The sequence below is a fragment of the Lipophrys pholis genome (assembly GCF_963383615.2).
Source record: "Lipophrys pholis genome assembly, chromosome: 15".
In the NCBI taxonomy this organism is placed as follows: Eukaryota; Metazoa; Chordata; class Actinopteri; order Blenniiformes; family Blenniidae; genus Lipophrys; species Lipophrys pholis.
In genome coordinates this window covers 13,109,021-13,136,990 of record NC_137642.1, presented here as the reverse complement: position 1 = coordinate 13,136,990, position 27,970 = coordinate 13,109,021, and the positions used below count along the sequence as shown (strand labels likewise).

The 27,970-nt window shown below is 43.8% G+C and overlaps 1 protein-coding gene across 1 annotated transcript; it reads left to right on the top strand.

The window, feature by feature from the left end:
• Positions 1–274: 274 nt before the first annotated feature.
• On the top strand, positions 275–27,328 carry antxr1d (ANTXR cell adhesion molecule 1d). Its single transcript, XM_080480994.1, has 18 exons — positions 275–750; positions 6,120–6,191; positions 6,281–6,352; positions 6,627–6,708; positions 7,438–7,468; positions 7,554–7,627; positions 8,664–8,732; positions 8,828–8,908; positions 9,035–9,095; positions 15,679–15,777; positions 15,997–16,066; positions 19,371–19,449; positions 19,724–19,819; positions 19,979–20,017; positions 20,177–20,275; positions 21,061–21,225; positions 21,339–21,419; positions 26,155–27,328. The coding sequence occupies exons 1-18, from the start codon at positions 587–589 to the stop codon at positions 26,485–26,487; spliced, it is 1,767 nt and encodes a 588-aa protein (XP_080337120.1). The 5' UTR covers positions 275–586; the 3' UTR covers positions 26,488–27,328.
• The last annotated feature ends 642 nt before the right edge of the window (positions 27,329–27,970 follow it).

Sequence of the window (27,970 nt, the reverse complement as noted above, 5' to 3'; positions counted from 1 at the left end):
CAACAAAATAGTTATTCTCCCAAAACACTTTCACAATCATATCACATGTGCGATTTCGTCGCAGGAATTCCTTTATATGACATTAAATCTTTTGGTACAAACAAAAACCGGATCGCCCAACAAAATAAGTAATCAAAATAGTAAAAACATATTAAAAAAAACTATTTTTTTCTAGTTAAAAAAAGGTCCGTTGATGTTTTGGGGGTTATATAACCCACGATTTTCTGTAATTGTTTCAAAATGTCCATGATGCACTGGCTCATTTCTTTCTGTGGAAAAAAAAAATAGAAAGAAAGAGTGGAGTTTTGTATCTCTCCTCGGGTGTCGCTCCTCTCCTTCACCCTGCCCTGCAACACTGATTCTTTTTTCTTTTCTTTTTTTTTTTTTCCTTCCCTCCTCAGCCGAAAGAGAAGAGTTGGAGAGCCCGGCTTAGGGTGAACAACACTATTGTAGGCTGAATGCACTCAGCATAGCTGGACAGGGCACCAAAGAAGAAAACGACACATGCACCGATTTAGATTGGAAAGAGATATGTGAAGATCTTGAATAGTGGCAGAGTTGGAGAAGTCAACAGTAACCGGGAAAGATGGCGAGGACACAGGCTCGCACGCTCCTCGCTTTGGCTTTACTCGGGCTTTTCTTCCTGGAGGTCTCGGTGAAAGGAGAGCTGCAAGGAGAGCAACAGGAGGAGGAGGAGGAGGAGGAGAGGTCCTGTCAGGGCGCATTCGACCTTTATTTTGTTCTGGACAAGTGAGTCTCCGATATTATTTATGGCTTTGTTACTTTCTGGTCGTTGCGCATTGCTATGCGACCTCAGAGTTGTTTGGAAACGCGGAGCGCATCAGGCTGGCTCTTCTATTGTAGCGGTACTCGAGGGGGGGGGGGGGGGGGGAGTAAACTACAAGGGAGCTTGTAAAAGTCAGAAAACCAACTTTCACCAGCTTGTCTTTTTATGTGAAAACCTGTTTGATAATATGGGAGGATATGACTACATGGGGAACAAATCCTCATGTTACCTCTCGATGTGTATCTCTTTTGCGTATATCCATATATGTGTATATATATATAGATATATATATATATCTATATATATAGATATATATGTATGCTTGTATTGTCAAAGTAGGACAAAGGTTCTGGACATTTGAGGCATTCATTTCTTTTTATCCGGTTCAAAGTGTCGAGGCAAACAGGCTGAGCTTTACCCACGGGATGTGGGCAGGGCGAGCGGGATGGATAGAGTTTCAGGCTGATGACGCCTGCGGACACAGCTGCAGCAGCTGCCCCGCAGCGGTGCTGCTTTCAGCTGTTCCTCTCTCCATGGATGTAGTCCCACAACACGGAGAGTGGACTACAAACAGGCATCACTCTTTAACTTTTTTTTACTTTATTAACTTTTCTCAGAACTGAATGCAATTTCATTTCATACTGATTTAGAGAAAGCGCACGTTAAGAAACATGTGCCATTTAAAATTGAGGCTTAATAATTGGTATAAACATGCCCCTCATAGAGCCAACAGTCATCTTTTCATGTTTGAAAAGGAGTAATAAACTCGTTTATAAGTACAACATCTGGATTGCAGCTATAAAATAATTCTTTGGCGATTGTATGTTTTCTTTTTCAGTTAAACTTGGTTTGTAGGTAATTGCCTCCTGATTTCAGATGGTTGGCAGGTCTCTGTTTCCCGAGAGTAGGGTCAGAATACATCATATGAAGTTTGAATTTGCAGTCACCTTTGCTGGATTTACAAATGTTCCACTAGATCTTTAGAATTACAGACCAAACGTCAATCCTGAATTAAATTAAGCCCATTTCTTCTTCAAGACAATAGCCAATGTATAATTTGGAGTCTCATACTTGCAGTCTAAACCACCAGGATGCCCAATGACCCTTTTATAGCTTTCAAAGATGTTAGTGTCAACTGTCAGACAAACCCCAATCCAACATTTGGGCTACTTGGTAAACCAACATAAATGCAAATCTGTCCACCTCACAGTCTAAACAAACATCTACTTAAGATTTTTAAGGCCTCAGGGCCAGTGAGTCTGTTTTCCTTTTCTTCTTGGCATGTGTGAGCTTGACAGTCTCAGGTTGTACTGCTATTCAGGGCTCCCCACATGTTTTAATTGTCATTTTCGTAATATTTTGGAGTTAAGAGAGTGTATGCCCATGTGGAGTGACATGCCAAAACATGTCTACTGAGCAAGGAAAAAAGTGATGATAGAATAACAGACCAGTCGGTCAAAACACTTCATGAATGGAAGTTGTAAGGATTTTAGAACAATCTTCATTTTCAACCATTTAAAGCTGCAATAAATCAAACAAAAAACATGTAACTAAATACCAAAGAGTCAAGGGGATAACTTTCAATGACATTAATACTTAAAAAAAGCATTTTTTTAAATGAGAACTAATAAGATCAACAAGTTATTTGAGAAAAGATGCTATGAATTGTGAGTTATTCATTTCATTTTGAATATGTACAGACTTTTCAAAAGGCATGGTTTAAGCATGACATGTGGAGATATGATCCTGTAGATGAGTCTTAGCAAAAAGCGTGACACCCATAGAAAAATTCAAAATTTGAAGACGTGAAGAAATGATCACAACAATTTGTCTCTGCTCAAGTTCTAATAGTCAGAAAATGATATAATCACAGTGATTATATTGGTTGTAACATTCAGGTGAAGTAATCTAAGGGTTCTGAGAAAGATCAGAGATGTTCATTCATTCAACAAGGAATAGAGAAACATTCAAACACTGGTAAAATGACCTCAGTCAGATAATGTATATTTATAGTTAGTTCCATCTGCTAAGTTAGCCAGCAAGTCATGTAGAAACATGTAATTATCACACTGACAGATCATTCCGTTGGGAATGTATGCTGTGAGCACCAGTGTGTTTGATACCCATAATCTGATAAACTGTTGTATAAAACACAGACTCCTTCATCTGATGAAGCCTTCACAATTTGAGGAGGATCAATCTGCGCCTCCTCCCAATTGTTCTGCTATCATCATTCAGTCTCTGTAGTTTATCCACATATCTCTCTCAAACCCCAGCTGCACTACGTCGTAAAACACCCACCGTTTGCATTCAGTGAAACACATAATATAGATTATAGTGACCAGCACAAATACAAACTAGTATTGTTTTGTCTCAGTTGTTCATTTCTTCTTCAAGTAGTCACATACACATGTCATCTTGTTCAGTAGCCATGAACAACATGACGTAATGCAGCAAGAGCAGATAAACTATACATAAACCATAAACCACAAGTACATAAAACATACTAATTATATCAAATTTACATGTCAGTCTGGACACAAATTGCACCCTGGACTGCACTACTGGGAGTAAAAGCACATGGAGATCAAATGGATACAAGAAACTGTAATAATCACCAACTAATGTTATAAATGTGACTTCTCAGACTTGGGTTAGTCATGCTGATGGTCCAATCAGCAACATAAGCTATTGTTGAATTTAATTCCCTCTTAGTATTGAAGAATAATGACATTTGTAAAAGCATTTTGTGTGTAAAAGACTCTCCGCTGGCTTTTAGAAGCAGGCAAACACTGTGAAACGTGTTTGTGACATTGGCAAACACGGATTAATGAGTGAATTAATGGATTACAAATCTCTCCGACGGTCTTCGGTTGCCTCACATGCACCACCTATGAGCTGTGAGGTAAACTCTTTGACTGACATTTTCCCTTGGTCTCAACGTGTTTGATGGTCTTTCAAATGTCCCTGCCAACATCTGTCAGCCCTCTTCTCTCTTTACCCTTTGCTTCAAAAAGTTTAGAAGCAGCCCGAGGAGCGTGGCCTGTCACGCATGGCCAAGTCTGTGGTGCGTCTCTGTTTGTGTGAATGTCTGGACCTGCAAGCTCCAGCAGGCCTTCAGGAAGCTGCTGATCTTTCTCCCAAGATTTTTTGCTGACTATGCTGCTTGCTTGGCGGATCCTAATTGCCGCGCAGTGACTTAATCGGATGGAGAACAAACAAAATCTCTCAGATGTCTTCGCGAGACCTCACCTCGTCAGTGTTTGTCTTACTTACATGTTTGGCCTTGAGCGCGCTGTGCGGAAGGCTGCGAGACATGCAGAGAGCAGAAATGTGTGCGTTCCCCACTGGATGCACCTCAGCAGACACAGAATGAGCATTAGAAAAGCCGAGCTACCGTGAGCTCCCCACATTCCTTCACTCCCCGTCTGACCCACACTAAATAGCAAAATACCAGGCTGCGTTTTTTCCTCTCGATCTGGTTGCCCACAATTGAAATAATAGGTGTTTTGTTTTACGGCTGGGTTCTGAAAAAAAAGGGAGATTTTGTTTCACTTTTTAGGGAACATATTGCCAGTGAAAAGAAAACAATCTGCCTTCATAACACAAGAATGCAGGTAGAGTATTAAAAGAGCACATCATGATATACGCAGGAGTTTAGAGCAAATAAAGACACATCCATCTACCATCCCACTCTATCCAAGCGAGGGTACCGGGGTCCTGGATCAGATCCCAGCTGACGCTGAGCCATGGCAGAGCTCAACCAAGACGAGTCGCCCAACGACGACAAGGCTAACAGAGAGAGACAACACACACTCATTCATGTCACACACTCACCTAATAACCTCAAATGCATTTTTTTTGTACTTCTGGAGTAAACTCAAGGTACTCATTTATCTAAATAATTTACACTTACCCACCAATTGAAAAAAAAACAAAAAAAAACTCAGAGGCTTTTTTTTCTAGCAAATTATTTTTTCATTATAAATATTTCACATTGTGTAAACTGTTTCATCTTTAATAGAACATTCATTAAAATACCAAACATTTAAGTGTTATTTATGTATAGTTTAATACCTCAAATGTGTAAATAAATGCCTTTGCAATCCATTTACACATGATAAAATCAGTTGAGAAGCTTTGTACTGAGAAATCATCCATATTTTTTCCAGTTATTTGATTTAAAAGCTCCAGAATTAACACATATCTCACTCAGTTTATGTAAAAGATTGGCTACATGGTATTGAGTACTACTTTTCTTCAATATGAATTTAAATTGCCAAAGAAACCACCCTAAAACCGAGTTACTAAAACCCATGTCTTCATTAGTATCACAATTTTACCATGTTATTATGAGATCGTCATGAATGTACAAATATTAGTACGAAAGAAACTAAGAGAAAGTCATATGGTCACTTGACTGATGTGGGATTAAAACGGAACACAATAAATTCTTGTTTGAAATGCTGCATCTAGCAGATCTAAGATTAACCCGTGATTGACAGTGTTTAAGGATTTAAGGATTATTACGGCCCCTATTTTTTATTATTTTCAGAAAACAGTGAATTCTAGGAAGAGGAGTTTGTTTAACCTGGTCCTCCTGGATCGCAGCCTTTGTTTTCCCTTCTCTATTCGATAAGAGGCTAAGTGCATCAGGAAGTGACTTGTTAAATGAGCAATTCAACGGAGCCATCACAAATCAAACCAGCTCTGCGCCGCTCTTAGCAGTTTGGTGTAAAAGCTGTTTGATGTTGCATTCCTCTCATACACTCTTGCACCTTTACCCCCCTGCGGAGTGTTAGTCCTGGGTCCCTCTGTTGTTCAGTGTCTCAGCCTAGTTTTGTCTGCAGATCCCCAACCTGTTGTTGGGCTGGCTGTGCTTAGTGGGACCATCTGTTCCACCTCACACACTCACACACAAACACACACACAAAAACACATATACTCCACACAGAGGCCAGCTGCCTGCTGCACGGTCCCTGCTGGAGGCAGACTGCTACATCTGTCCTGTCCAACCTCAACCCTCTGGCCCAGCAGCAATTAGCCCCCATTAGCAGCCCCGTGGGACTGCCTTTCATTAGGGAGACGCTCATGGACACAGTAGTGTGTAGCAGGATAACCAGCAGCTTTCAGCTGACAGGTTACAGTCTAATGGAATGGTATGTGAAGGACTGACTGGAAGATTTTCCTTGTCGTGGATAATATAACATGTTAATGTTGTTTCTCAGCAGCTCCAATTGTGGCAAAAAAGTGTAATTATTTGAATCCCTGTGTTGCCGAGTTCCATATTCCAATTCTTCCGAATAAGATTGTGTTTGTTGTCTTTTTCCAGATCTGGAAGCGTGAAGAATCATTGGATAGAGATTTACTCCTTTGTGGAACAGCTGGCTGAAAAGTTTATTAGGTACGAGCAGGATTAGGCATTCATGCTTTTGGATTCTTTGATTCCGGCTTTTGGTCTGTGTTAATGTGAAAACTATTTTGTTTGTTCAGCCCCATGCTGAGAATGTCCTTCATCGTCTTCTCCACACGAGGAAACATCATCATGAAGCTGACTGAAAACAGGTAACAGCTCTCTCCAGGTGGGGTCTTTGTTGTCGTTACTCTTGCAACATACTTTGTGATCTGATGCAATTTAATATAACCTCCTCGTGGCTCTGACCCCGTCTGCAAAAACAAAAGAGCACGCACTGTCTACCGTGGATGTACTTGAGAACCAATTTTGAATAGTAGTTTCTTGCCAACTCTTTGTATCTGCCATATTAAGAACATTTTTCAATCTCTTCAGAAAAGCTTTCATTCATTGTATGTGATTACGATATGTTTTTTTTCACTGCAGGGAGGCCATCACTGGAGGCTTGCTGGCTCTAAAGAGAGTCATCCCTGGAGGAGACACGTTTATGAACCTCGGCTTGGAAATGGTACGGCTGCGTTTAAAACCCTGCATCTTCGGAGTAGGCAGAAATCACACTCGCTTCAGAATCATTTTCTGAAAATGCCTAGTGAGGGATAAATGAGCCTGGCAGCTTGAACCAGGATCAATTCGGTAACTCTGAGCTGGAGGTTGGATCATAAGTTACATGCTGTATGTTGGAAGTGCAAAGCAATGCACTTGAATTATATGGTTCTTCATATTCGTGATGTTCATTTCTCATCTTTAGATTTATAAAGGAATGATTTTTGATAGATAAATGTGCATTTATTATTATATAAGAAAAGAAAAAAAACTAACCCTAACCCAATGATGTTTATAGTGTTTGTTAGTACAGCATACTTGATCCCAGCGGTTCCCAATCTTTTCTTCCTAGAGCCCCCCCAGATATCATATAACAACAGATGTGGATCTCCTCTTCCTATGAGGATGTGGACTTGTAATGCCATAATATTAAACGTTATTGCAATGCTGTAAAAGTAGTATCAGCTCAAAATTCCAGAAGCAAACAAACTGTTATAAATGAACATATAGAAATGTTGCCCCACTTCTTAATGGAAAAGTTCAAGTTGATCTTTTCCCCACATCATTGCATCCTGATAGTTACTGTGTGATGTGGGATTTACGAAGGAATTTTTCAGCTGTACCAACATTTTAGATGTCACTCGTTTTCTTTTGTAATTGTGGATAATGGATGATGCATTCTTTACAATTCCAGGCTAATGCACAGATACATCAGGAGAAACATGGTAAGATCAATTCCACACACATCCCGCATTATAACACAATGTGTCAAAGAAAACATGACGCTTCACATCGACGTGTTTCCTGCAGGGACTGCCAGCGTTATCATCGCTCTGACTGATGGAGAACTGAACGAGTGGCAGTTTGACACGGCACAGCGAGAGGTAAGACGTTTTATCAAGGCAAAGGGTTTTGGGGAAGGGCCAGAATAATATTATGGACACTTGAGTAAATGTTGCTGCGGGGCTGGACTTTGTCACTGTCGACTGTCGGCCTGCCGGCTGTTTGTTAGCTTCAAGTTAATTTTTTTTATTATGATGCTTTCTATGCTTTTCATTGTTTTGAAAATCAAGACACATTGCCTTTTTGAAAATGTCCATTTTGTTTTGGTGCATCAGCAACGGGACAATGTGAGTCAGTTTTCTACTGCTCGGACTGTAACGCATACTGGATTTCTTTGGTGAACTCAAACGTCACATCACCAAACTTAACACAAAGTCGATCTATGTCTCTAATGACTGACCAGATAACAAATACAAAGAAACCAGAGGGTATTGTTTTATTTTCAGAGCATGCCTTATTTATTAAGATAGTTTTTACAAGAAACAATATTTCTTGTCTTGCTTGCTTATGGTGAGTAGCTGTGTTTTTCTCTGTAAAAGTGCCTTGAGATGTTTATGTTTTTATTGGTGCTATATAAGTGAAAAGTGAATTTAAGTTAATTAAAATACACCTTTTAGCTATAAATCAGATTGTAGTGTAAATGTAAATAAATAAATAACAGAAGTTACACAATAAGTCCTATGAAAAACGATAAGAGTAACAGTTATGACGAGTGCAGGTCTATAGACTGATAGGAGCTTACCTGAGCCTTGAACCAGCCCACCTCTGATGATACTATTTTTCCCTGTAAATCCCAATATCAAATTCTTTGCAGCACGATCTAAAGAATTGATGGCTTCACTTTCCCTCGATGTGTGAGGTTTAGCTTCCCTGTAAAACTCACATTTTTATGTGGTTGGTTTATTTGAATGCATACTGATTGATCTGCAGATGAAAATAGCTTCAATCAGAAAAATGTTTTCTCCCCCAAAAATGTTGTAGCAGAAGAGAAAAAGGTTTCACACCAGTCAGTTTATGCACATTGAATCTACAATTTGAATGTATTGCTGACTTTCTGATTTTCTTGTCTTCTTGCAGGCTCAGAGGGCCAGATCAATGGGTGCCATTGTATACTGTGTAGGGGTCAAAGAATTCAACCAGACTCAGGTAGGATCCAGACAGGAATGTTTAGAATGTCGCAGGAACACACACACACACAACAAACAACAAAGACATAATTTAGTTTTTCTGTGATTTTCTAGCTTGCAACCATTGCAGACACTGTGGAACATGTGTTTCCTGTATGGGGAGGCTTCCAGGCCCTCAGGGGAATCATCGACTCGGTATGGCACACCCATACCACATGTACATCTTTTAAAAACTCACCCACGCAGAGAGACCAATAAATATTATGACGTTATTCGATTTCCAGCATCGTTTTGTTTTTTTTCTCCCTCCCAATCTTTTAGATCATTAAAAAATCCTGCATCGAGATCCTGGCAGCGGAGCCGTCCAGCGTGTGTGCAGGAGGTAAGACGTGTGAGGAAGGAGCATTTCCCCTCCCTGTTTAAAGCAGTGACCAGTCACGGTGTGCGATCGTGTCAGATGACAGCCTCTGGAGTGTAACATGAGGTTGAGTAATCGCGTGGACGCCTATGACCGCAGAGTGACAGAGAGCGTATTGTCACTCACGGCCGGGGGAAATTAGCATAGCCGCTTCAGCACAGCATGTGTGCAAGAAAAGGGGGAAGGAGGGGGGGGGCCTGGTGCTGGTCGGAGGAATTAACCGAGAATCTTTAAGCATGGCTGCATCCCTGGCCTAGTTTGCCAAATCCTATATGCCAAATAACCATTTCGGTTGTTTAGGCCCCCTCCCCTTCCTCACCTTTTCATTTTCGTCCAGCTCCTCTGTCTCTAGATAGCTATTTAAACAAGAGGCAGGAAGAGGGGAGCCAAGAGAGAGCGCATTTATGGGTAGTAGGATGGATGAGCTTTGACATGACCTTATTAGGACTCACTTAAGAGAGTGCATTTGCAGCCCTGCTACCAAGACAACCAATAGAGATTAACGTCTATTATTGGATATGAAAGAAAGGAAAGGATATGAAGAGAGGATGTTAGGCCCCGAAATGTTGCTCTAAAAAGGATAAAAGAAAGGCAGTGCTAAAAGGAATGTAAAATTACTTTCGTTCTCTTGTGAAATTACTGGCTTGAGTGTGTTGTGACTTGGCATGTGCCCAAATATCCTCCAACAGCCTCATTTATTATTCGATTGATGAGCAGCCTAATGGTCAGTGAACTAAGAAACTATGGACCCACTTTAACCAACGTCTGACTCTGGCCTAATTACTTAGGACTGTAATGTGCTCATAACACGCTTTGTGTGCCTCCATGACTTTATGTGGATGGATAAAATAAAAGTCACAGACATCCAAAGCGCATATTCTATATTTTAAGAGGCTTTACATTGCTCTCTGTCGAAAAAAAAAAAAAAAGGCTAAATTCTCTAGATATTTATGTATACTGAAGAGAAGACTCAGAGGCCTGCATATAATCTTGTGTAAACATCCGCTTTTCCTGAAGCACATGTGTGTCAGTATGTTTACAAATATACACACACACAAACTGAGCCTTTGCATATATATTGTGACAGTCCCTCTATAGCCCCGTTTTTCCTCTTTCCCTGCATGTCGTCACATAGAATATCGTTCATGCACTGCACCAACACACACATTTAGATGATCTTTAGTTAGCTCGTGCGCACACACGTACGTGTTTTCCAAGCGCGCGCACACACACACACACGCACAAACACACAAACACACGCACAGACGTCCCTCACATTGATGTGAAGTGACCAGACCGATGCGCCTGCAAACAGGCCATCAGACTGGACAGTGAACGTTGGACCACACTATCAGACATGACAGCACTGATTCCCAACGTGCGCACACAAACACACACACACACACACACACACACACACACACACACACACACACACACTTAGACCTTAGATCTAACGTGACAGGAGAGATTGCTGCTTTCATTAACGTCTGACCCTTTTCTCCCTGTTGTCCCTTCCTGCCTTGCCCCTCCCTGCCCTTTACTGTCCTCTCGCACTAACGTGATTGAGGAAATGCTGATCGGACAAGCTATACCCTTTTTTCTCTGCGCACACACAAGACATGCGTATCTGTTATACATGTGTAGTAACACACAGACGCATTCATTCAAATCTCGGCCTTGTCAGACAACCAGGTGAAGATGAAAATAGACACATGGCCGCAGAAGGCCGACACCAGAGATGAGCAGCATATGTGTTGTACATGTCAGCAGTACACCACCAGTTCCTGCCCACCATGTTCCTGACAGCACTGACCTTTAGCGCATCAAGCTCTGGTGTGTGTTTGTGTGTATGAAGATGGTCAGATTGATATGTCATGTTCTTTTGTTTTTGTTTTTTTTACCATTATTATTTGACCATTATGATTTGATCCAACTATAATACATAATTATTTCTAAAATTACATAAACTTTTTGTGAAAATATGTGACTTGGATATAAAACACTCGCGAAAGTAATCAATGTGTATATGCGGGGGGGGGTAGTGGCTCCACCCCGGGGCTCTGGGGACCGTCCGTGGCTGGGGCGTCGTGGCTTTGGTGGTTGGTGGCTCTGTGGGCTCGGGGGTGTCCTGGCATCTATGCTGGAGGGTTACGGCCTGGCCTGGGGAGTCCTGGGCGGGGATGTGGGGGGGGCTCTGCTCTGGGCCGGGGTCGGGCCCGCTGGGGCGGGATGGGGGGGCTGGGCGTCGGGCCCCGGCTGGGCTGTCGACTGGGGGGAGGTTGGGGGCGGGTTGTCCGGGCCCTGGGGGTGCGGGGCCTCCCCCTTCCCGGTGGGGGTGCCCGCTGCGGCGCTGGGGGTGGGTCCTCCCTCTGGCCCCCTCCCCCGGTGGGGCGGGTTGGCCCCTGCTGCCGCGCTCCGGGTCTGCCTCATTCCCGGATTGGGGGGAGCGGGGTACGGGGGGGGCTCCGGGTTCTGGATGGACGGTTAACTGAGAGTGACCTCCAGGGCCTGATAGGGGTGTGCGTGTGCGTGTGAGTTGGGGTGTGTGAGTTGGGGTGTGTGGGTTGGGGTGTGTGGGTTGGGGTGTGGGGCTGTGTGGAGTGGGCGAATGAGGGGGGGTGCCCTGGCCACTGGCCTCCGGCTGGGCTCGCACTGGGCCCTGCGGGTCTCGGACTCTGCTGTCTGGCCGTTGGGTGGGGTGGGGGCTCCCTGCCCGGGTCCCCTTGCGGCGCCTTGTTTGGGGGGGTGTGGCCCCCCTGGTCCTAGGCCGGCCGCTCGGGGGGTGGGGTGGGGCAGCGCGGGGGGTCCAGCTGGGCCAAGGTCCTAGCGACGGGGGGACCCCCTCCCTCAGAACCCTCCCTGCCTTACCTCACCTTATATTACCCCACAATAGGGAAGAGTGGGGCGGTGCCTAGGTGGGGGGTCCAGGCTACTTAATTGCGGTCTGGGTCCTCCCCCGACTTTGCACCACCCACAATTTTAACCACACTTAGTCATGCAGGGTCTTGAGGGGGTAAGCCGCTTTCGGGGTTCTGCCGCTTGTCAGCGGTAGAACGCCCGGGCCCCGCTACCCCCCAATTTTAAACCGCACCATAGACACACACATCGCATCCACCTTTTCAAAACACAAAAACACACCCTTACATACATCCAACACACATATAGGGCAGGGGAAGGGCGGGAGACGTGGCTCCCCCCAGCACCTCCCGCTGGGGTCCCGCCCCGGCCCGGGGTGAGTGCGGCTGGAGTACGGGGGGCGCGCTCCCTCGGGCGCGGCGCTTGTGGGGGGGCTGGGGTGCGGTGCTCCTTCTCCACTTGCTGTTGGATTGGTGGAGGTTGGGATACCGCGGTGGCCGGGAGGGGGCCCGGCCGGCGGCCTGAGGGTGCGAGAGTCATCACTCCCCCCCCCGTTCCGTGTGTGTGTGTGTGTGTGTGTGTGTGTGTGTGTGTGTGGGTGTGTGGGTGTGTGTGGGTGTGTGGGTGTGTGTGTGTGCGGGGTGGGTCATGGGTTGGGTTTCCCAATCAAGACCCGGGGGGAGGGGTTATGGGGCGGGTGGATTATGAGGCTCCTGGGGGTGTAGAGTTGACTGTTCTCCGACCGGGGCCTGCGCCGGGCTTCGCTTTCCTGGGTCTGGGGGCGGGGCTGGTCCGGGGCGCGGCGGCTGGGGCCGTCTCTGCCTTACCGGGTTGGGGGGGGCGGTGGGTGGGCCTGTTCCCGGGGGTGCGGTGGGACTCGCCGCCGGGGTTGGGGGGGCTCTCGGCCCGCTCGGCCCGGGGGCCCTGCTCCGGCCTTTTCTCGGCTTGGCGGCTTGGGTCGGGGCCTGGGGCCCTGTGCCCTTTGTCCTTCTCTTGTGGGCCCCTCTTGCCTGGGGGGGATTCCTCTCTGCATTCTCCGTCGGGTGCTTTTTGGGCGGGGGCGGGGCTCTCTGGGGTGGTTCGCTGGGGTCTCCCCGGGCCTGGGGGGCTTCTGTCTGCCGGGGTGGCGGTGTCCGGGCGCGGTGGCCTCGGACCCCGGGGTGTCACCACGGGTCCCCCCACAACAGTTCCGGCCACACCCAGTGGACAAGCCACACACACTCACATACACGCACACACACACACACACACTTTCACTCCTCACGAAAGGTGCTTCTGAAGTTGCTTGTTGTCTGTCATCATTTGCTCAAACTTTAAAAATCATGTTCCTCTTTTGTTGTTGCCTCTTTGTTATTTCATGTTCCTGCTTCACGTTACTGTCTAGATAGAGCTGCTCAGGCTGGTTAAATCTAGGAAATCATCTTACTGTCTAGATAGAGCTGCTCAGGCTGGTTCAATCTAATAACAGTTGGAAAGTATTTGGATGAGTGTGATTATTGCAAATAATATATGTAGCACAACAAGGACATTGTATGTTATCCCCTTCCCCCCACCCCCCTCCCCCCTCCCCCCTCGACTTTCTTCTCTCTCTTCTCTTCTCTCTCTCTTTGTGCGTTCCCCCCCGGTCGTGTACGGCAGCCATGCCAGCTTCTGACGGAGAAGGCAACAGGAGGAGACTCCAGGTCTCTCCCTGTTGCAAGACCAAAAACTGTTCTGACTCCGAAGGCTCTCAATCACATCATATTGTTGGCCCAAGCTGCCGAACAGGACAAGGGCAGAAAAAATAAAAAAAATAAAATAAAAAAAATAAAAAAAATAAATAAATAAATAAAAAAATGTGTATATGCGTTTTCTAGTTAAATTCTCAAAACTAAATCAAAGTTGACAACCTGATTTTATTTTTGGGTGTCACAAAAGTAATTTCTCACAGTTCTAATCATATCTACATGTTCAGCCGTATAAACAGTGTATCTGTGTGTTCACGCTGTCACGGTGCAGCCCATGCTATTTGTTAACAGCACTGTGTAAAAAGAGGGTGGCTGCTGAAGCATTAAAGCATTAAGAATTAGGAATGATTACTGTTATGTCCTGAAAGTCCTATAAACTGCATATTGTTGTGGCTGCGAAAATTTAAGCCACAACTTATTTATATTTCACTATATTGTGGCAGACAGTAATCATCATTCTGCGAGCTGAGGTTGTCTCTCTTTCCGAAGGGCAGGAAGTCGGAGAGGGCATGAGACATGGCATATATTAAATGTATCGGCTGTCCATAATGAGGTGTTGTGGTTGAAAGAGTACGTGTCTGTATAAACTAATGTTGAATATAAGCCAAAGAAATGATAGGGCTGTGTCCGCGACTGACTCACACACAAAGATTCATTGAACTACAGTAACCAAGCACAACTGCCTGACATCAGAACTTAACACATAGAGGTTCTTTCCTCATCAATACTGTGTAACTCCATCATGTTTGTAAAATAAGAGAGTTTAGTACTGAAAATGCTCCAACTTGTACTGAGGTTATCGTACTTATATTATCTTACCCCTTTGTTTTATCTCAATTTAATTTTCCCATCTATTTAGTATGTCCTCACTTATTCCCCAACCAATCGCCTCCAACTCCGAATGTGTGTACTCCAGCACTCATTGCAGCATCTGTCAACATGTACAGATGTACAGACAAATCTGAAAATAGGTGCTTGATTGCTTTCTTTTTTTCTTCCGCTGCTGTTTGTGTATAAATATTTTTGACTTCCATAGCAGCTCGTCTGACCTTTAAAGAAATACTGCCACGTATACACTCACACCCTGTGAGGTTTTTATCCAGTGATCTTTACGCTGGGCCTTTAAATGTTAAAGGTGTGGCAAATGTTCACTTCTATTAGATGGGATAATGCTAGAGGAAAATCTCAATGCACGGCCAGACACACAAATTGAAGCACATGCCCGTGCACATCCATGTAAGCCTGTGCTGATGTTGAGAAAGTGCCTGCATGTTCCTCAGAAAAAATACACATCTACATTCATATGTACTGGTGATTTACACGCACACATCTGCACATGTGTTAATGCCACGACATGGCGCCATAGGTAAGGTCAGACCTACTTTGACAGTACTGTGCTGTTGTCAGCCCTGCGGGCACGTTTTAAGCGAGTGTTTTTTTCCTCGCTCTTTAACATATGCTGGGTCGCAGCCACATAGACACTCCAGCATATGTTGGCAAGCTTCTGTCAGCGCACTTTAACAGAGCCTTAGGAAAGCTAAAGGTCAAAGACACACACACACACACTCATACACACTCATTCACATACACCTTCTAGCTACTTCACAGTCTGAGATATTTGTGAATAGCTGCACTTTAAGCATTAGCACCAATGGCGCATATTATGGCCTTTCCACTTGACACGCACATACAACATACAGATGCAAACAGCGGCACGCAACATGCTTTTTTGATCAATATTACCTCATCAGAGAAACAGAATTGTCGTCAACATTTCCTTTAATTATGGACCAGGAATTTTCTTCTCCATCAAAGTGAAATGGAGGCGTAATTGTGAACTTTTATGACTCTCACACACACTCTGCTGAAAATATGTGTCTGATCCACAGTTATGCATGAGCGTGCATGTTTCCAATCATTTCTGAAAACACCTGCAATCTCTTTTTTTGTCTTTGTCTCAGAGAGTTTCCAGGTGGTTGTTAGAGGAAACGGTTTTCTCCATGCCAGAAATATCAACCAGGTCCTTTGCAGCTTCAAGCTGAACGACACGCACTCTGTCGGTACGTCCATGCACCCAAACAACAAGTCGCAGTCATGTGCATGCTGCCATATGCAGGTCTACAATGTATTCTACATCTAAACGGAAGTTTATCATCAGAACAATCTGCCAAATTTTTTTTTTGCCCTAGTTTGGGCCGATTTAGTCTTTTTTTTTTTTTTTTAACCACAGATCTTTAACCTTCAACTAATCATGAGTATTTTGGGTTTTGCTTGTGCAGATGAGAGGCCCGCTGGAATAGAGGATACATTTCTGTTGTGTCCAGCTCCAGTCGTCGAAGAAGTAGGAAGGTAAGCTGCTCCTCTCTTGTGGCTCTTTCCATCGAGTCACCCCCTAGATTTGTTTTTTCCGAACTATCGACGTACAGCTGTAACACAGATATGTGCCAGCTGCACTCAAGTTTCTGCGTGGACACAGAAGACTGCTGTCCTTGAACAAATTAGGGTCAAAGTCATTGTGTGTCTGTGATCAATCAATGTTTGTCACAGCTAACGAAGCCAGACACTAATCACAAGGGGACAACAGGAGTAGAGCCCAGGAACACGACTTAATGAGAGTCTGCTTGAGAGACTTTGTAACAATCTGTGTGTGTATGTGTGTGTTTGTTGTCTGTGACGTTCCCCTATTTCTGTGTGGCACTTTGGGAGAGGAAAGTGCGAGTCGAGTGTAAACTTTCCTTTGAGGGTCTCCAGCTTTGCTTGTGGTGATTCAGAGAGACTGAAGCCGCAGAACAAAGCTTGAAGGCCGAGCTCAGAGAGGAACGAGGCCCAGCAGCCTTCCCGATACCGGCTGCCTGCAGTCCTGTGCATAATTATACACTCAGGCCTGTGGCCTCAGACACCTCCTAGTCATCATCTGTCTTGTTTCTGTCACTCAGATTTCTGCCATGATTTGAGCCTGTCTTGTCGGCCCGTGTGCTGAAAGATTTAACAACCTGTCATACTACAATACATTGTATTCACGCCTCAAAACAGAGGTGACGCATAACCCGCAGATCATTGTTTTGGGGTTCAACATAATGCCATAAAGACAGAGCAATACTTTCACAAATCATACCGTGCAGCAAATATCCAGTGCTTTCGTCTGAGTGCCTGTTGACGGCTGCCAGCACGTCTACATGGCAGGTGGAGCTGCTCCTCCTGAGAGCGCTGCAGAACAGGGAGCGTCATTACACACTGCAGTGATGCCTGAAGGAGGCGTCCTGCCATGTAACGCAGGCCCATTAGAGCAGAGTCAGCACTGCCTAACACCCTGAGTGCTGCTAAAGAGGAAGTCAGCTGTGAATGGCTGAAGGGCCCGGAGAGAAGACCAACAGCTGGCTGATGAGTTCTGGGCTGCGATGCGAGAGATGTGGAAATATGTGGTGAGGCGAGCGTGACACTGCACAGCCTGGACAGGTGTTACAAAACCCTTTCTTTGAATAGTGGGGTGCTATTTTGAGAAGTCCTATGAAGACCATCAGTTTTAGATTAAACCTACATTAGATATAAATATCACTTAGAAGATATGCTCATAATCTGCTCATATTTATGTGTCATACCAAGAAATCTGTCATTTATGTATCAGGCTGAATTGTATCATTACAGGTAAAAGATTCTTGAGTAATATTACAACCTGGCAAACATTTATTTTGACTTTCTTTTGCGACTGAAGATTTCTTAAATCATCATTAGTTTAAAGGAAAAAAAGGAAATTAAAGGAGTAAGACGAGATTTTTTGGGCGGGGAATGTAGCATTTGACATTATGTCTCGTGTCAAGACAAAAAAAACGTCAACAAACACATTGTCATCTAAAAAGTATAATCCTGTCGTCCACATTTTAGACTTTTCTTTCAGTTTTTTTATTTTATTCTCGACATTTTACAATTTTTTTTAAAAATCAAAACTGTACTTTCCCTTCACTTTCAACATTTGGGCCTCACTCAGAAAGTTTTTACATATATCTTGTAGTTATTAGTGGCAATTTAGCTCACTCTCAAGAATTCAACTTTGATCACATCGTATTGACATTGTCTTACAAGTGCAAAGAAATACTCATCAGCTCATTGAGAGCTTGGTTAACCTATCAACTCTTGCGTAGACTTACACAGATACCAGTGAATCACACCACTTGTCTGAAGATCACTTCTTAAAGTACATTTCCCACCATTTCTGCCATTTTTATGGAGGAAAAACTATCAGTGAAGAAAACAATCATTAGCTTCAGCTCCAAAATCTATCCCTGCATGTCAGATCATATTATAGATGAGCTACTTCTTGGTTTGGGGTTATTAAGTCTATACATCAGATCTGAGGGAAGACTACAGCTCCTAGCATTACCTCTTTACTCACACCCCAAAGACCCTCGCTCACCTCCTGCTTCACCCAAGTCACATTGTCGCCTGCAATGAAGTCAGTGACGCTGCCGTCACACAAATCTGTGTTGACTGGGAACCTTCCGGATGCAGCTCCCCCTTCTTTGTACCACACACACATACACACACACACACACACACACACACACACGGGGCAAATACATCTATAGCGGGCAGATCGATGATTGATAGGGGCTGAGATCTCTCTGTCAGAGTGGAGCTGATAGCTCCTCGTCTCCTGTCTGCCTGAAAGGAGTGTCGACCAAATAATGAGAAGGGGGGGGGGGGGATAACAGCAGGAGGGGAAAACGTGGAAGAAAAGATTAGTAGCACCTGCACTGCCAATTTCCCACTTTCAAAACAGTGTCAGTATGAGTTATGAGGCGATCTACAGTGGCGTAGAGAGGACAGGGGAGGGGGTGAGGTACCGAAAACAGAGTCAGCGATTGAGGAAGTGAAGAGAGTGTCTCAGAAGGGAGGGGCATTGCTGAAGGGATGTAGACCAGGAAAGGCCTCCCTCTGACCATCCCCCCACCCACTGTATCCTCCCCACCTCGGTGCAGTGACCTCCGCCTGGCTGCCCCCCTCAATTCTGAATCCAAAGCTCAATGCCCCACTTGTCTCTTTCGCCTTAAACCATTGGAGCAGCTTGAGAGGCCTTTCTCCATTCTTCCCCAAACCCACAACTGGAGTCTATACCCCGACCAGCCAGTTGTGTATGTCCTTCTTTTGTTCATGCATTTCAAAAGTTGCAAAAAATCTCTCAACTGAACAGCAGGCTGCTTTTCTTCGCTATTTTAGCCACGCACAGTTATGGCTCGAATATCATTTGTTCTGTCATCTCACCAATGAAAAGTAATTTCTTGGCTGTCTTTGTGCAGCAACAGCTCCTCGTATCAGCTTTGACAACTGGGGAATAAGAAGTCTTTTTTTTTTTTTTTTGCTGTCTGTGGTTTTTTTCCACATTAGAGTTCTGGGTCTGATCCGAGCTGAGATTTTTTCTATGGGTGGAGAACTTTGTGATCTCTTCAGACGCTTCAGCTTTGAGCCTTTGTCAGCAGAATTTTGTGATTGTAAGACAGCATGTATGGGCAAAGTTAATGGAGGAATGTGTTTGATACTTTGGGAGAGGTTTTTTTTTTTTTGTTTTTTACAGTGGCCAGAGAGGATCATGGCTGTGTTTAAACATGCAGACACACTGTGACATGCATTTGACCAATCATGGGTTTGTGTTCTTCAGGGTGATCTACCTGCAGGTGAGCATGAATGAAGGCCTGTCCTACATCACCAGCTCCGTTCACATCACGACCACAGAATGTGTGAGTGTCGTGTCCGTCCACAGCAACACATAAACATTTCTCTCTGTCTCTTGCACGCGTCCTTATTTGAATAATCTTTTTTTACAACTTTATGTTGTCTTGGTTCTCTTATCTTCTTCCTCCTCCTCCTCCTCCTCTTCCTCTTCGCTCGCTGAGGTCTCCTCTGTTGTGTCTGTCATCAGAGGAGGCTGTGAGTACTCTCGTCTTTAATTTCCCGCTTGTTCACATTCATTGTCTATCGATTTAGTTTAACCGTGCTCTGCCTTCTGTGCAGTTTGACGGCACCATAGTGCTGATATCGCTGCTGGTGGTCTTCCTCCTGTTGGCCCTGCTGCTGATGTGGTGGTTCTGGCCTCTCTGCTGCACTGTGGTAAGTTCAGATCGTTGTGATTCATTGTGATTATCAGACTAAAGAAGAGATGTTTGTTTAAGGAACCAGGCCACATTGAACCATTTAAGCTTGAATACTTTTGAGCTAATTCCTTTTTTTGTTTATGTTTACTGAATATGTTCGTTTTCTCATTTTTAGGTGATCAAAGAGCCTCCACCACCACCTCCTCCTGAGCCAGTGAGTCACTAACTGACTTAAACTGCACTGATGTTTTTTTGTTTTTTTTTCCGAATTTAGAGTTTTTTGTGGGATTTAATCTTTTTTGTTGTCAATCAAGAAAAAACAAAGATGAAATAAAAATGATTGGCAGTTTGTTAAAGGAATTCTGACTTACAGGAGTCTGATGATGAGGACGGGATGCCTAAGAAGAGGTGGCCGACAGTAGATGCTTCATATTACGGAGGAAGAGGAGTTGGTGGCATCAAACGCATGGAGGTATACACAATTAGTGTTACACTGTGTTTGTGTATGAATTTCTTTCACAAGTTTATGGAGACATAAATTCTACTACTGATTTAACATGTAATGGCTGAAACGGGCTTCCAATGACAATTTAAAATTAATCTAAATGAAAATGGTCTCCTTTGGTTTTCTACAGCAGTATTATGTTCATGTGTTTGTCATGTTGTTTCATGTATTACTAAGGTTTGCTTTTTGTCATCGCGGTGGTGGATCGGTCTAAGTCTTGACCCTGATGGTTTGAATCCCAGAGGCAGCAGGAAGAGTATCTGATATGAGAACTGGCCGAACATTCAGTGCAGCGAAATAAATGTGTTGATGTTAGCTATATGTCATTTGCAATTTTATTTTACTTTGTGCACATGAAAAATATAAACAATTATAACTACATGTTTTGAACCTAAGCAGAACTGTAACCCTTTACACCAGTAAAGTAAAAGTCATTTTTGGGGGGGGGGACTTGGACCATCTGAAATCTAGTCGAATTTGTAGAAATTTGCATGTATGTGTAATGTCTTTTGGGGTAAAAATGTAACTATTATATAAGTTTTCAAGTGATATGAACACTATACTTTAAATATTGGCAAAAAGATGAAAACAGAAGGAATTTTGCATTTCATTCATCCTTCTTTTATCGCGAGTCTCAGAGGTTGGTGAGCTGCTCCCAGCTGAGATGGGGTGAAATGCAGGGGTCACCCTGGACATGTCTTCAGTCTGACATTTCAATTATGTTTCATGTCTCTTCAAAAAAAAAATCCCAGGTGCGATGGGGGGAGAAAGGCTCCACTGAGGAAGGTGCCAAGCTGGACAAACCTAAAAACGCTGTAGTGAAGATGCCAGAGCAGGAATTTGAACCTTACGAGCCAAAGCCTCGAAAACCTCCCCGCCGCCCTCCACAGCAAAGGAGGTGGTACACACCCATTAAGGTATTTAGCGTTGTTGCTTAATGATCAATAGATCATCAAAACTAGAGTTGAGTCTAGTTTCAGTTTTTTACAGCTCTCATTCTCAATCTTTTTTTTTCTTCTTCTTCTTGCAGGGAAAACTAGATGCTCTGTGGGCTTTGTTCCGAAGAGGTTATGACCAAGTATCTCTGATGAGACCACAACCCGGAGACCAGGTGAAGCCACCTCTCATTTTCTCTAAATCTGCAGCTTAACGCCAGCACACCACAAACATACACAGTGCCAAAGCTATAATTTAGTAAATATGTATAATTAGGAGGACTGCTCTGCCTGATACCTAGCTGGATGATATGGTCTGTTTGGAACAACAGACCATCTGCATCCTTCTTCTTTCTGTCACAGCGAATAAAGACGTATCTAACATATAGAAAGTTCTATAATACAGCAGCACAGCTCTGGATTTCTGTGCACACACACATGCCCTCATTCGCAGTGCCTCAATGAACTATTGAGATCACTCCCTTCATCAAAGCTGCAATTGTGCGACCGCAAGGAGTACTGTACTTTTCCGTACCCTTCGCCACGAAAATCCCTTCCCATCAAGTTTCCAAATAACATGATATATGAGACGTGATGTTCATGGGAAATGAAAAGAAATACTACTTTGTCAGATTTTGTCTCGTGAAACAAGTTTCCTGTGAACCTTTATCGAAGCTCCTGAGGTCCCAAATGAGGATATCACTGTGTGCAGCAGAAAGAGACTGAGCAGAGCCGCCCGTGTTATCTAACCTTGACCCTGTGAAAGCCATCCCAGAACCCCAGAGACATGTTTTCATCATTGCACTGGTTGTCATGGGGAAACATCTGCTCGGTTGTAAATAGTGTCATTGTCACTTCCCATAGCAGATCCCACATCAATGTCACATTTATTGATTTCTTTTTTGAATGGGGTGATTCAGTTTCTGTGTTTGTGTGCATCTACTGTATCTCAAGTCTGTAAAAGCGGTGGCCATCATCAGTGGTTTCATCCGGTTTTTCCATCTTCTTTTTTTTTTTTTTAGAAGCAGAACAATCGATCCCTGTCAGAGCTGAAGTTTTTAGAGTCTTTGTCAGTCACTCTCCGAGGGGCTCTGGTTCACAGAGCCGCTCAACAATGACCCCTGCAACTCCTTTCACACGCCATTAACTGCGGAAAATAAAACGCTACTTTTCATGTGGGAAAAAAAAGTGAAGGGGGAAATCCACTTTTGTTCCATCGGAGACAGTCATTTAGAATTGGTGGCTGATAACCATATCAAACATGACAATCACTGACCGAAGTGGTGGCATTAATCTAAATAGTGAGTGAACCTCTCAAAGCAGTGGTGTCAAAAGCTGCCGAGCGACTGGCTGCGGTCAGACGATAAAAGGCCATCGAGGTGGCAAAAAGCGCAGCAATAACTTGCAAGTTTATACTTCACTCTGGCCTTGTTAACCAGCAGCTCAGGAGGCGCCTGTCCTGCTTTCTCCCCGCATTACTCCCGCGTCACTGCCCCTGCACACAGCCGTCAAGAGGGCTGCCATTTTCTGCCACGCTCCCTGTTTGCATTTCATCTCCCTTTCTCTGCTGTGTGTGCGTGTGCGTGTGCGTGTCTGTGCCACCGTAACGTGTGTGTCCGCTCTCCTGAGTGAGCGTCACACAAGCAGATGGAGAGTTGAAAGGCCACGAGCCATATTGTGACAGACGAGATTCCCTTCTTTTGTCTCATGAGCTGATGGCAGCGATGGCCCCGTCATGCTGCGCAGGCCAGACCAGAGGGCGGGCACCAAGACCCTCCGTCTTCTCGCACAGGCAGGGCAAATGAGCCCATCCCCTTCCTCAGACCCCTTTTTTTGCTTCCCCTCATTACCTCGCTTGAAGGGTCATTTCACACAAAATCCCACCAATAAAAGACTAAGATGTTCTAAATTGAGTTTCAGGAGGCACATGTCGACGACTACTGCAGCATAGTGGAGCTGAATTATATATATATATTTTATTTCATTTTTGTCTTTGGGTGCTAAAATCATTGAAAATTCACTTCATCAGACCATCACAATGGAAGGTCCAGTTATTGTGTTCCTGCGCCAGAACTAGTCCACAAGTTGCTCATGTTTTGAAATGAGAATATAAAAAATGTTGGTGTTTTTTTTTTTTTTCAATATCAACATCTGTTTCAAGTGATTTTATTGGCACTCTGCATATCCCAGAGAAAATGCTGTCAACTGTTTTTATAGGGACGATTACTTCCAAAAGATATTCGTTCCAGCCAAAACTGTTTACAGCAAGGTCTTGAGCATCAAAGCAGTGATTTCCAAACAGGCTTACTTTCACCCTAAGGGCTGTTTCGACTTTTGCCAGATATTACGTGGGAGAATTGTGCGTAGCTCAGCTAATTTAAACAAATTGAATTACTGAAAGTAAAAACACTCCCATATTCGCATTTAGAAGTCAAATTAAACACAAGGAAGTATTAAAAGTATATTCAATTTAATATAGTGCGTGTATTGTTTATGTAACACTAACCAAATAACCTGGAGAGCGTTGACATCATTTATCAAAAACTTAAAGAGCAATAAAGTTCAAATAGATACGTGAAAGCATTATGAGACAAGTGTGTGAATTTTCAAAAATATTAGTGACACATGACAATGCAGGACACTTAAACAATTTTCTTTGTTGTTGTTTTTTTGTTCTGTTTAATAAAGCACTTTCTACTCTCAGTTGGTGCATCTGATTGGTGCATTTTCATATGTATGTACGTGGCATTGTGCCCTTTCATTAATATGCATCCAGTGCCTTTAGTCACTATTGTGGGACATTGATACTCAGTAGTTGGAAGTTATGCCAGGACTTTATAGGGTTTCACAGACTTTGATTTAAGGTTAAGTAATCCAAAATACATATTGTGAAATACTTATAATATCACAGTTTTATATTTGGCAACAGATTTGAGTTTATTCCAACGTACTCATTTGAATTTAATCATTAAGGAGAATTTTTCACTTTCAAGAAAAAACAGTTTGTGTTGCTCAAACGGCTTAATGATAAGCAAATGGTTGCATTTAGCGTGTGTTTAATTCCATTCTTGGGATTCACTTTTTAAACTATATTGTAACAAAATCCCTCTCAAAATTGGTGCAGATAAGCATATTTACAACCCAGAGAATTTCTATTTATGAGTTTCTTGTGATAATGCTGAGTTTTATTTTGATCACATAAACTATTGAAAACCTTTTTTAAACGACTCAGCATCACAGTCACGTCTGTTTACCTCAATAAACATAGAATCAGACTGGCAAATCTTCTCAAAACTAATGTAAAACTAGCCTTTAGTGTTGCTTAACTCCTGTGACTATACATGGAGAATTTCTCTTATGTGAGTGAATTCCTGTAACGTCATGGAAGGTGACAGGCACAGCTGTCAGGTCAGATCTGTCTCTGCGCTCTCTTCTTCTTATTTTCTTTACTGTAATGTTGACTAATGCGCATGTGCATCTGCTCCCTCCACACATCAACTGACACTCTGTTTTGGACGTGTTTGTCCAGGAAAAGCTGGAAGGCAGGGAAGGTGCCCGGAGGTAGAAACAGAGGCCACTGAACAGAGGAGTGGTGCCAATAGGGACACTGCGGGGGCCCTAGGGGTTTGTTTTTCTCCTCAGAAAGAGCCGAGAGTTCGATGTAAGGAATTCTTCAGAAGGGAAGTGAGACTTATGATAGCTAAAAATATACACAGAAAGACTGACTGTCACAGATGACACATCGCTGACCGATCGCACAACTCATCTACGTGTCATCAGGTTTATGTGGGTTTTTTTATTTTATTTTTTTTATTTTTAATGCAGTGTAGCCCCTCCAAACTTTCTCCCTGTTATTCATGAGGCAGAGGTTTCATTCAGGCCATATGTTCCGGTGGAGGCATGCTTACAGTCACAGAGACTCACAAACACACTCATATTCATGAGCTTGTGTTCTCATTGTGTCCATATGCTCTTTCTGGTGTTGTGCTGTTGCTCACAAACTGGCCTTTTCACTACCGCCCCACGACAAGACCGAAGCAGTCACCCCACACCCACACACACACACACACACACACACACACACACACACACACACACACACACACACACACACACACTCGGGCGCCCTCAATCAATTACGCACCTCTCATATACGCACACACTAGCACACAATGGCCCTCTCAGTCACAAAGCTACTGCTGCTGGGCTTCTCTTAATGGCCCCTGTGTGACTTTAGGGCCTCTCTGTTTAATAAGGTGTTATAATCAGACCACCAAGGGTCTGTGACACAGAGACCTTCTCTCCATCCTTCAAATACTGACGGAGCAGGACAAGAGTTAGTGTGTGTTTGTGTGCGTGTGTATGTGTGTAGATTCAATAAGGACAATAAGAGAAATGTTCCATTCTCCCCAACTTGTAAATTACGTTAAAGGAAAAAAAAAAGGGCTTCTGTTAACTATTGTGTGGATATTTAAATCCCCTCTTTACATTCCTTCAAGTCAGGCTTATGAGAGACATAAACCACTTTCTGTTCAGCGTCAAGAAAGACGGAGTCACAGCAGAGGCTCCGAGAGAAGAGGAGGGGAAATGGTGAAATCTGGAGACTGCATGAGCTGTGTGTGTGTGTGTCTGTGTGATAACTCTGTTAGGGCCTGTCTTTGCAAGCGTCGCAGCTATTGTAGTGCAGGTGTGGACAGGGGACAGAAGCAGCTCTGTGTGCCCGCTGGGGTCTCAAACACACATGCTTCTGTGAGCAGAGCTGGGCAAAGCCTCGCATGAGCCATTTTGGCTGGTGGGTCTTAAAAGCTCATTGATTTTGCACAAAGACGGACTGTATTTCAATTTGTATTCTGCACTTAAATGATGTGTACTTTGTAGTTAAAGCGTCGTCTGGCTGTGTGTCTCTCGCAGGGTCGCTGTATAAATTTCCAGCGCGTCAAAGATGGAGAGTCCACCGCAAACCACCAGGCAGCTCCCCGTGCGAGTTACTCCCCCTCACCGCCGCCACCTCCTTCTCCGCCTTCTCCTCCTCCTCCGCCCGTCGAACAGCAACCTTTGGTCTCCAATTCAGTTCCCCGGACCAAGCCGCCATCAAGAGGGCCCCGTACCACACCGTCCTCCCGCAACACACCACCCTCCCGTGCACCCCCTTCCATGGTTCGACCCCCTCCAGGCCCACCCCCAACTCGAGTACCCCCAGGGCCTCCAGGGCCCCCGCCATCCCGACCCCCACCCAAGCTCTAATGACGGACAAGGCCTCCAATAAACAACGGATGTGTCACCTCATTCTGTTAAAAAAAAAAAAGAAAAAAACATGCACTCCTTTCACCACAAAGACTCCGAGACTGCATAAAGTCTTAATCTTAGAGGCGAGGAGCTTTTACGTGACGCTCTGTTCTTTGTTGCTGGACAGCAAAAAAATATTTATCTGATTTTAAAATCAGCCACTGAGTTTCATCTGACGTCTTTCTCAAGGCGTAAACATCATCACGACAAACAAACAAGCCCAAACATATAATTACGGTAGTTGATTAAGCCTGTAGAATAATAGATGTGTTGTTGGTCTAAGTGGTCAGAGTAAGTGCAATCCTTTGTGGAGTTTACTGTTGTTGAAAGCTGTGTAAATGATGGAGAAGTTCAGTAGAAAGATGATAGCGAAGTGGGGTGAGTTGCCTTTTCTTTTTTTTTTTAAGGTTCACCTTTTATGCCGACAAATCATGAGCAAACTGTACCCTTAAAGCCAAAGAAACTACATCCTAGTTAAAGCTTTGTGTAAAAGTTAATTTGGTGTAACTGCAGGGCAGTTCCCCCAGATTTTATTTATTGTAATACAGGCCCTGTCTGCATCAATTCTCCATTTACTATCACTGATTTCTTTTGAGTAATGGGGATCTAGATAGATATTACAACGCTTTCTGGCATCTCATGTATTAGTGGTCATTTCAACAGTTTCAAGGGAAGAAGATTGCATTGAAAATGTATCTTCAGGGTTCTTCTGTATACTGCATTTACTGACAGAAATGATCATTTGCATTATTTCTTTATTAACTTGTTTTGCATTTTGAATAAAATGTTTTTTTTTATGCCTCAGTCTCAGTTATTTCTTTCATACTTTTCAATTTCATGGTGTTATATTTAGGAAGGCAGGACTTAAGCATAACTCTAATTCACCAACACATTAAGGTCACTGCAGCAGATCTTATGACACACTTATTAGTTAATTGAATATCATAAGATGCATCATGTGGTGAGGTAATGTGTAAAGTGGTGCTCTTCCATTAAACTAATTACACATTTATATCAACATTGTGCTGAAGTAACCTTAAATTCTGAGATTTGGAATTACTTTCAGTGCTACTTAATTATAGTTCCGGGAGAAAATACTGCTCCGATTAAGTCATATCTACGTCGTTTTACATCCAAGTGGTGCAATATCTACAACGGCTATGAAAAATAACGTAATGAGAAACAACTTTGGAAGTCCTCATTGCAGGTAACATTGACCGTTTAGTATTTAAACTATGTAGCGGCCACGCCGATGACGACAGGTCTGGGAATCTTGAGTCACCTCTGGGCATCTGCTCCATCCTTCAGAGAAGTTGCATGACACGTTGAGCGCAGACATACGAGGACTGTGATTAGGAGGTCAGTCTGTCACTTACATGACTCACGTTACTGCAACCAGTGTGAGGAAGTGATTCACATGAGAGCCATAATAAATTACTAA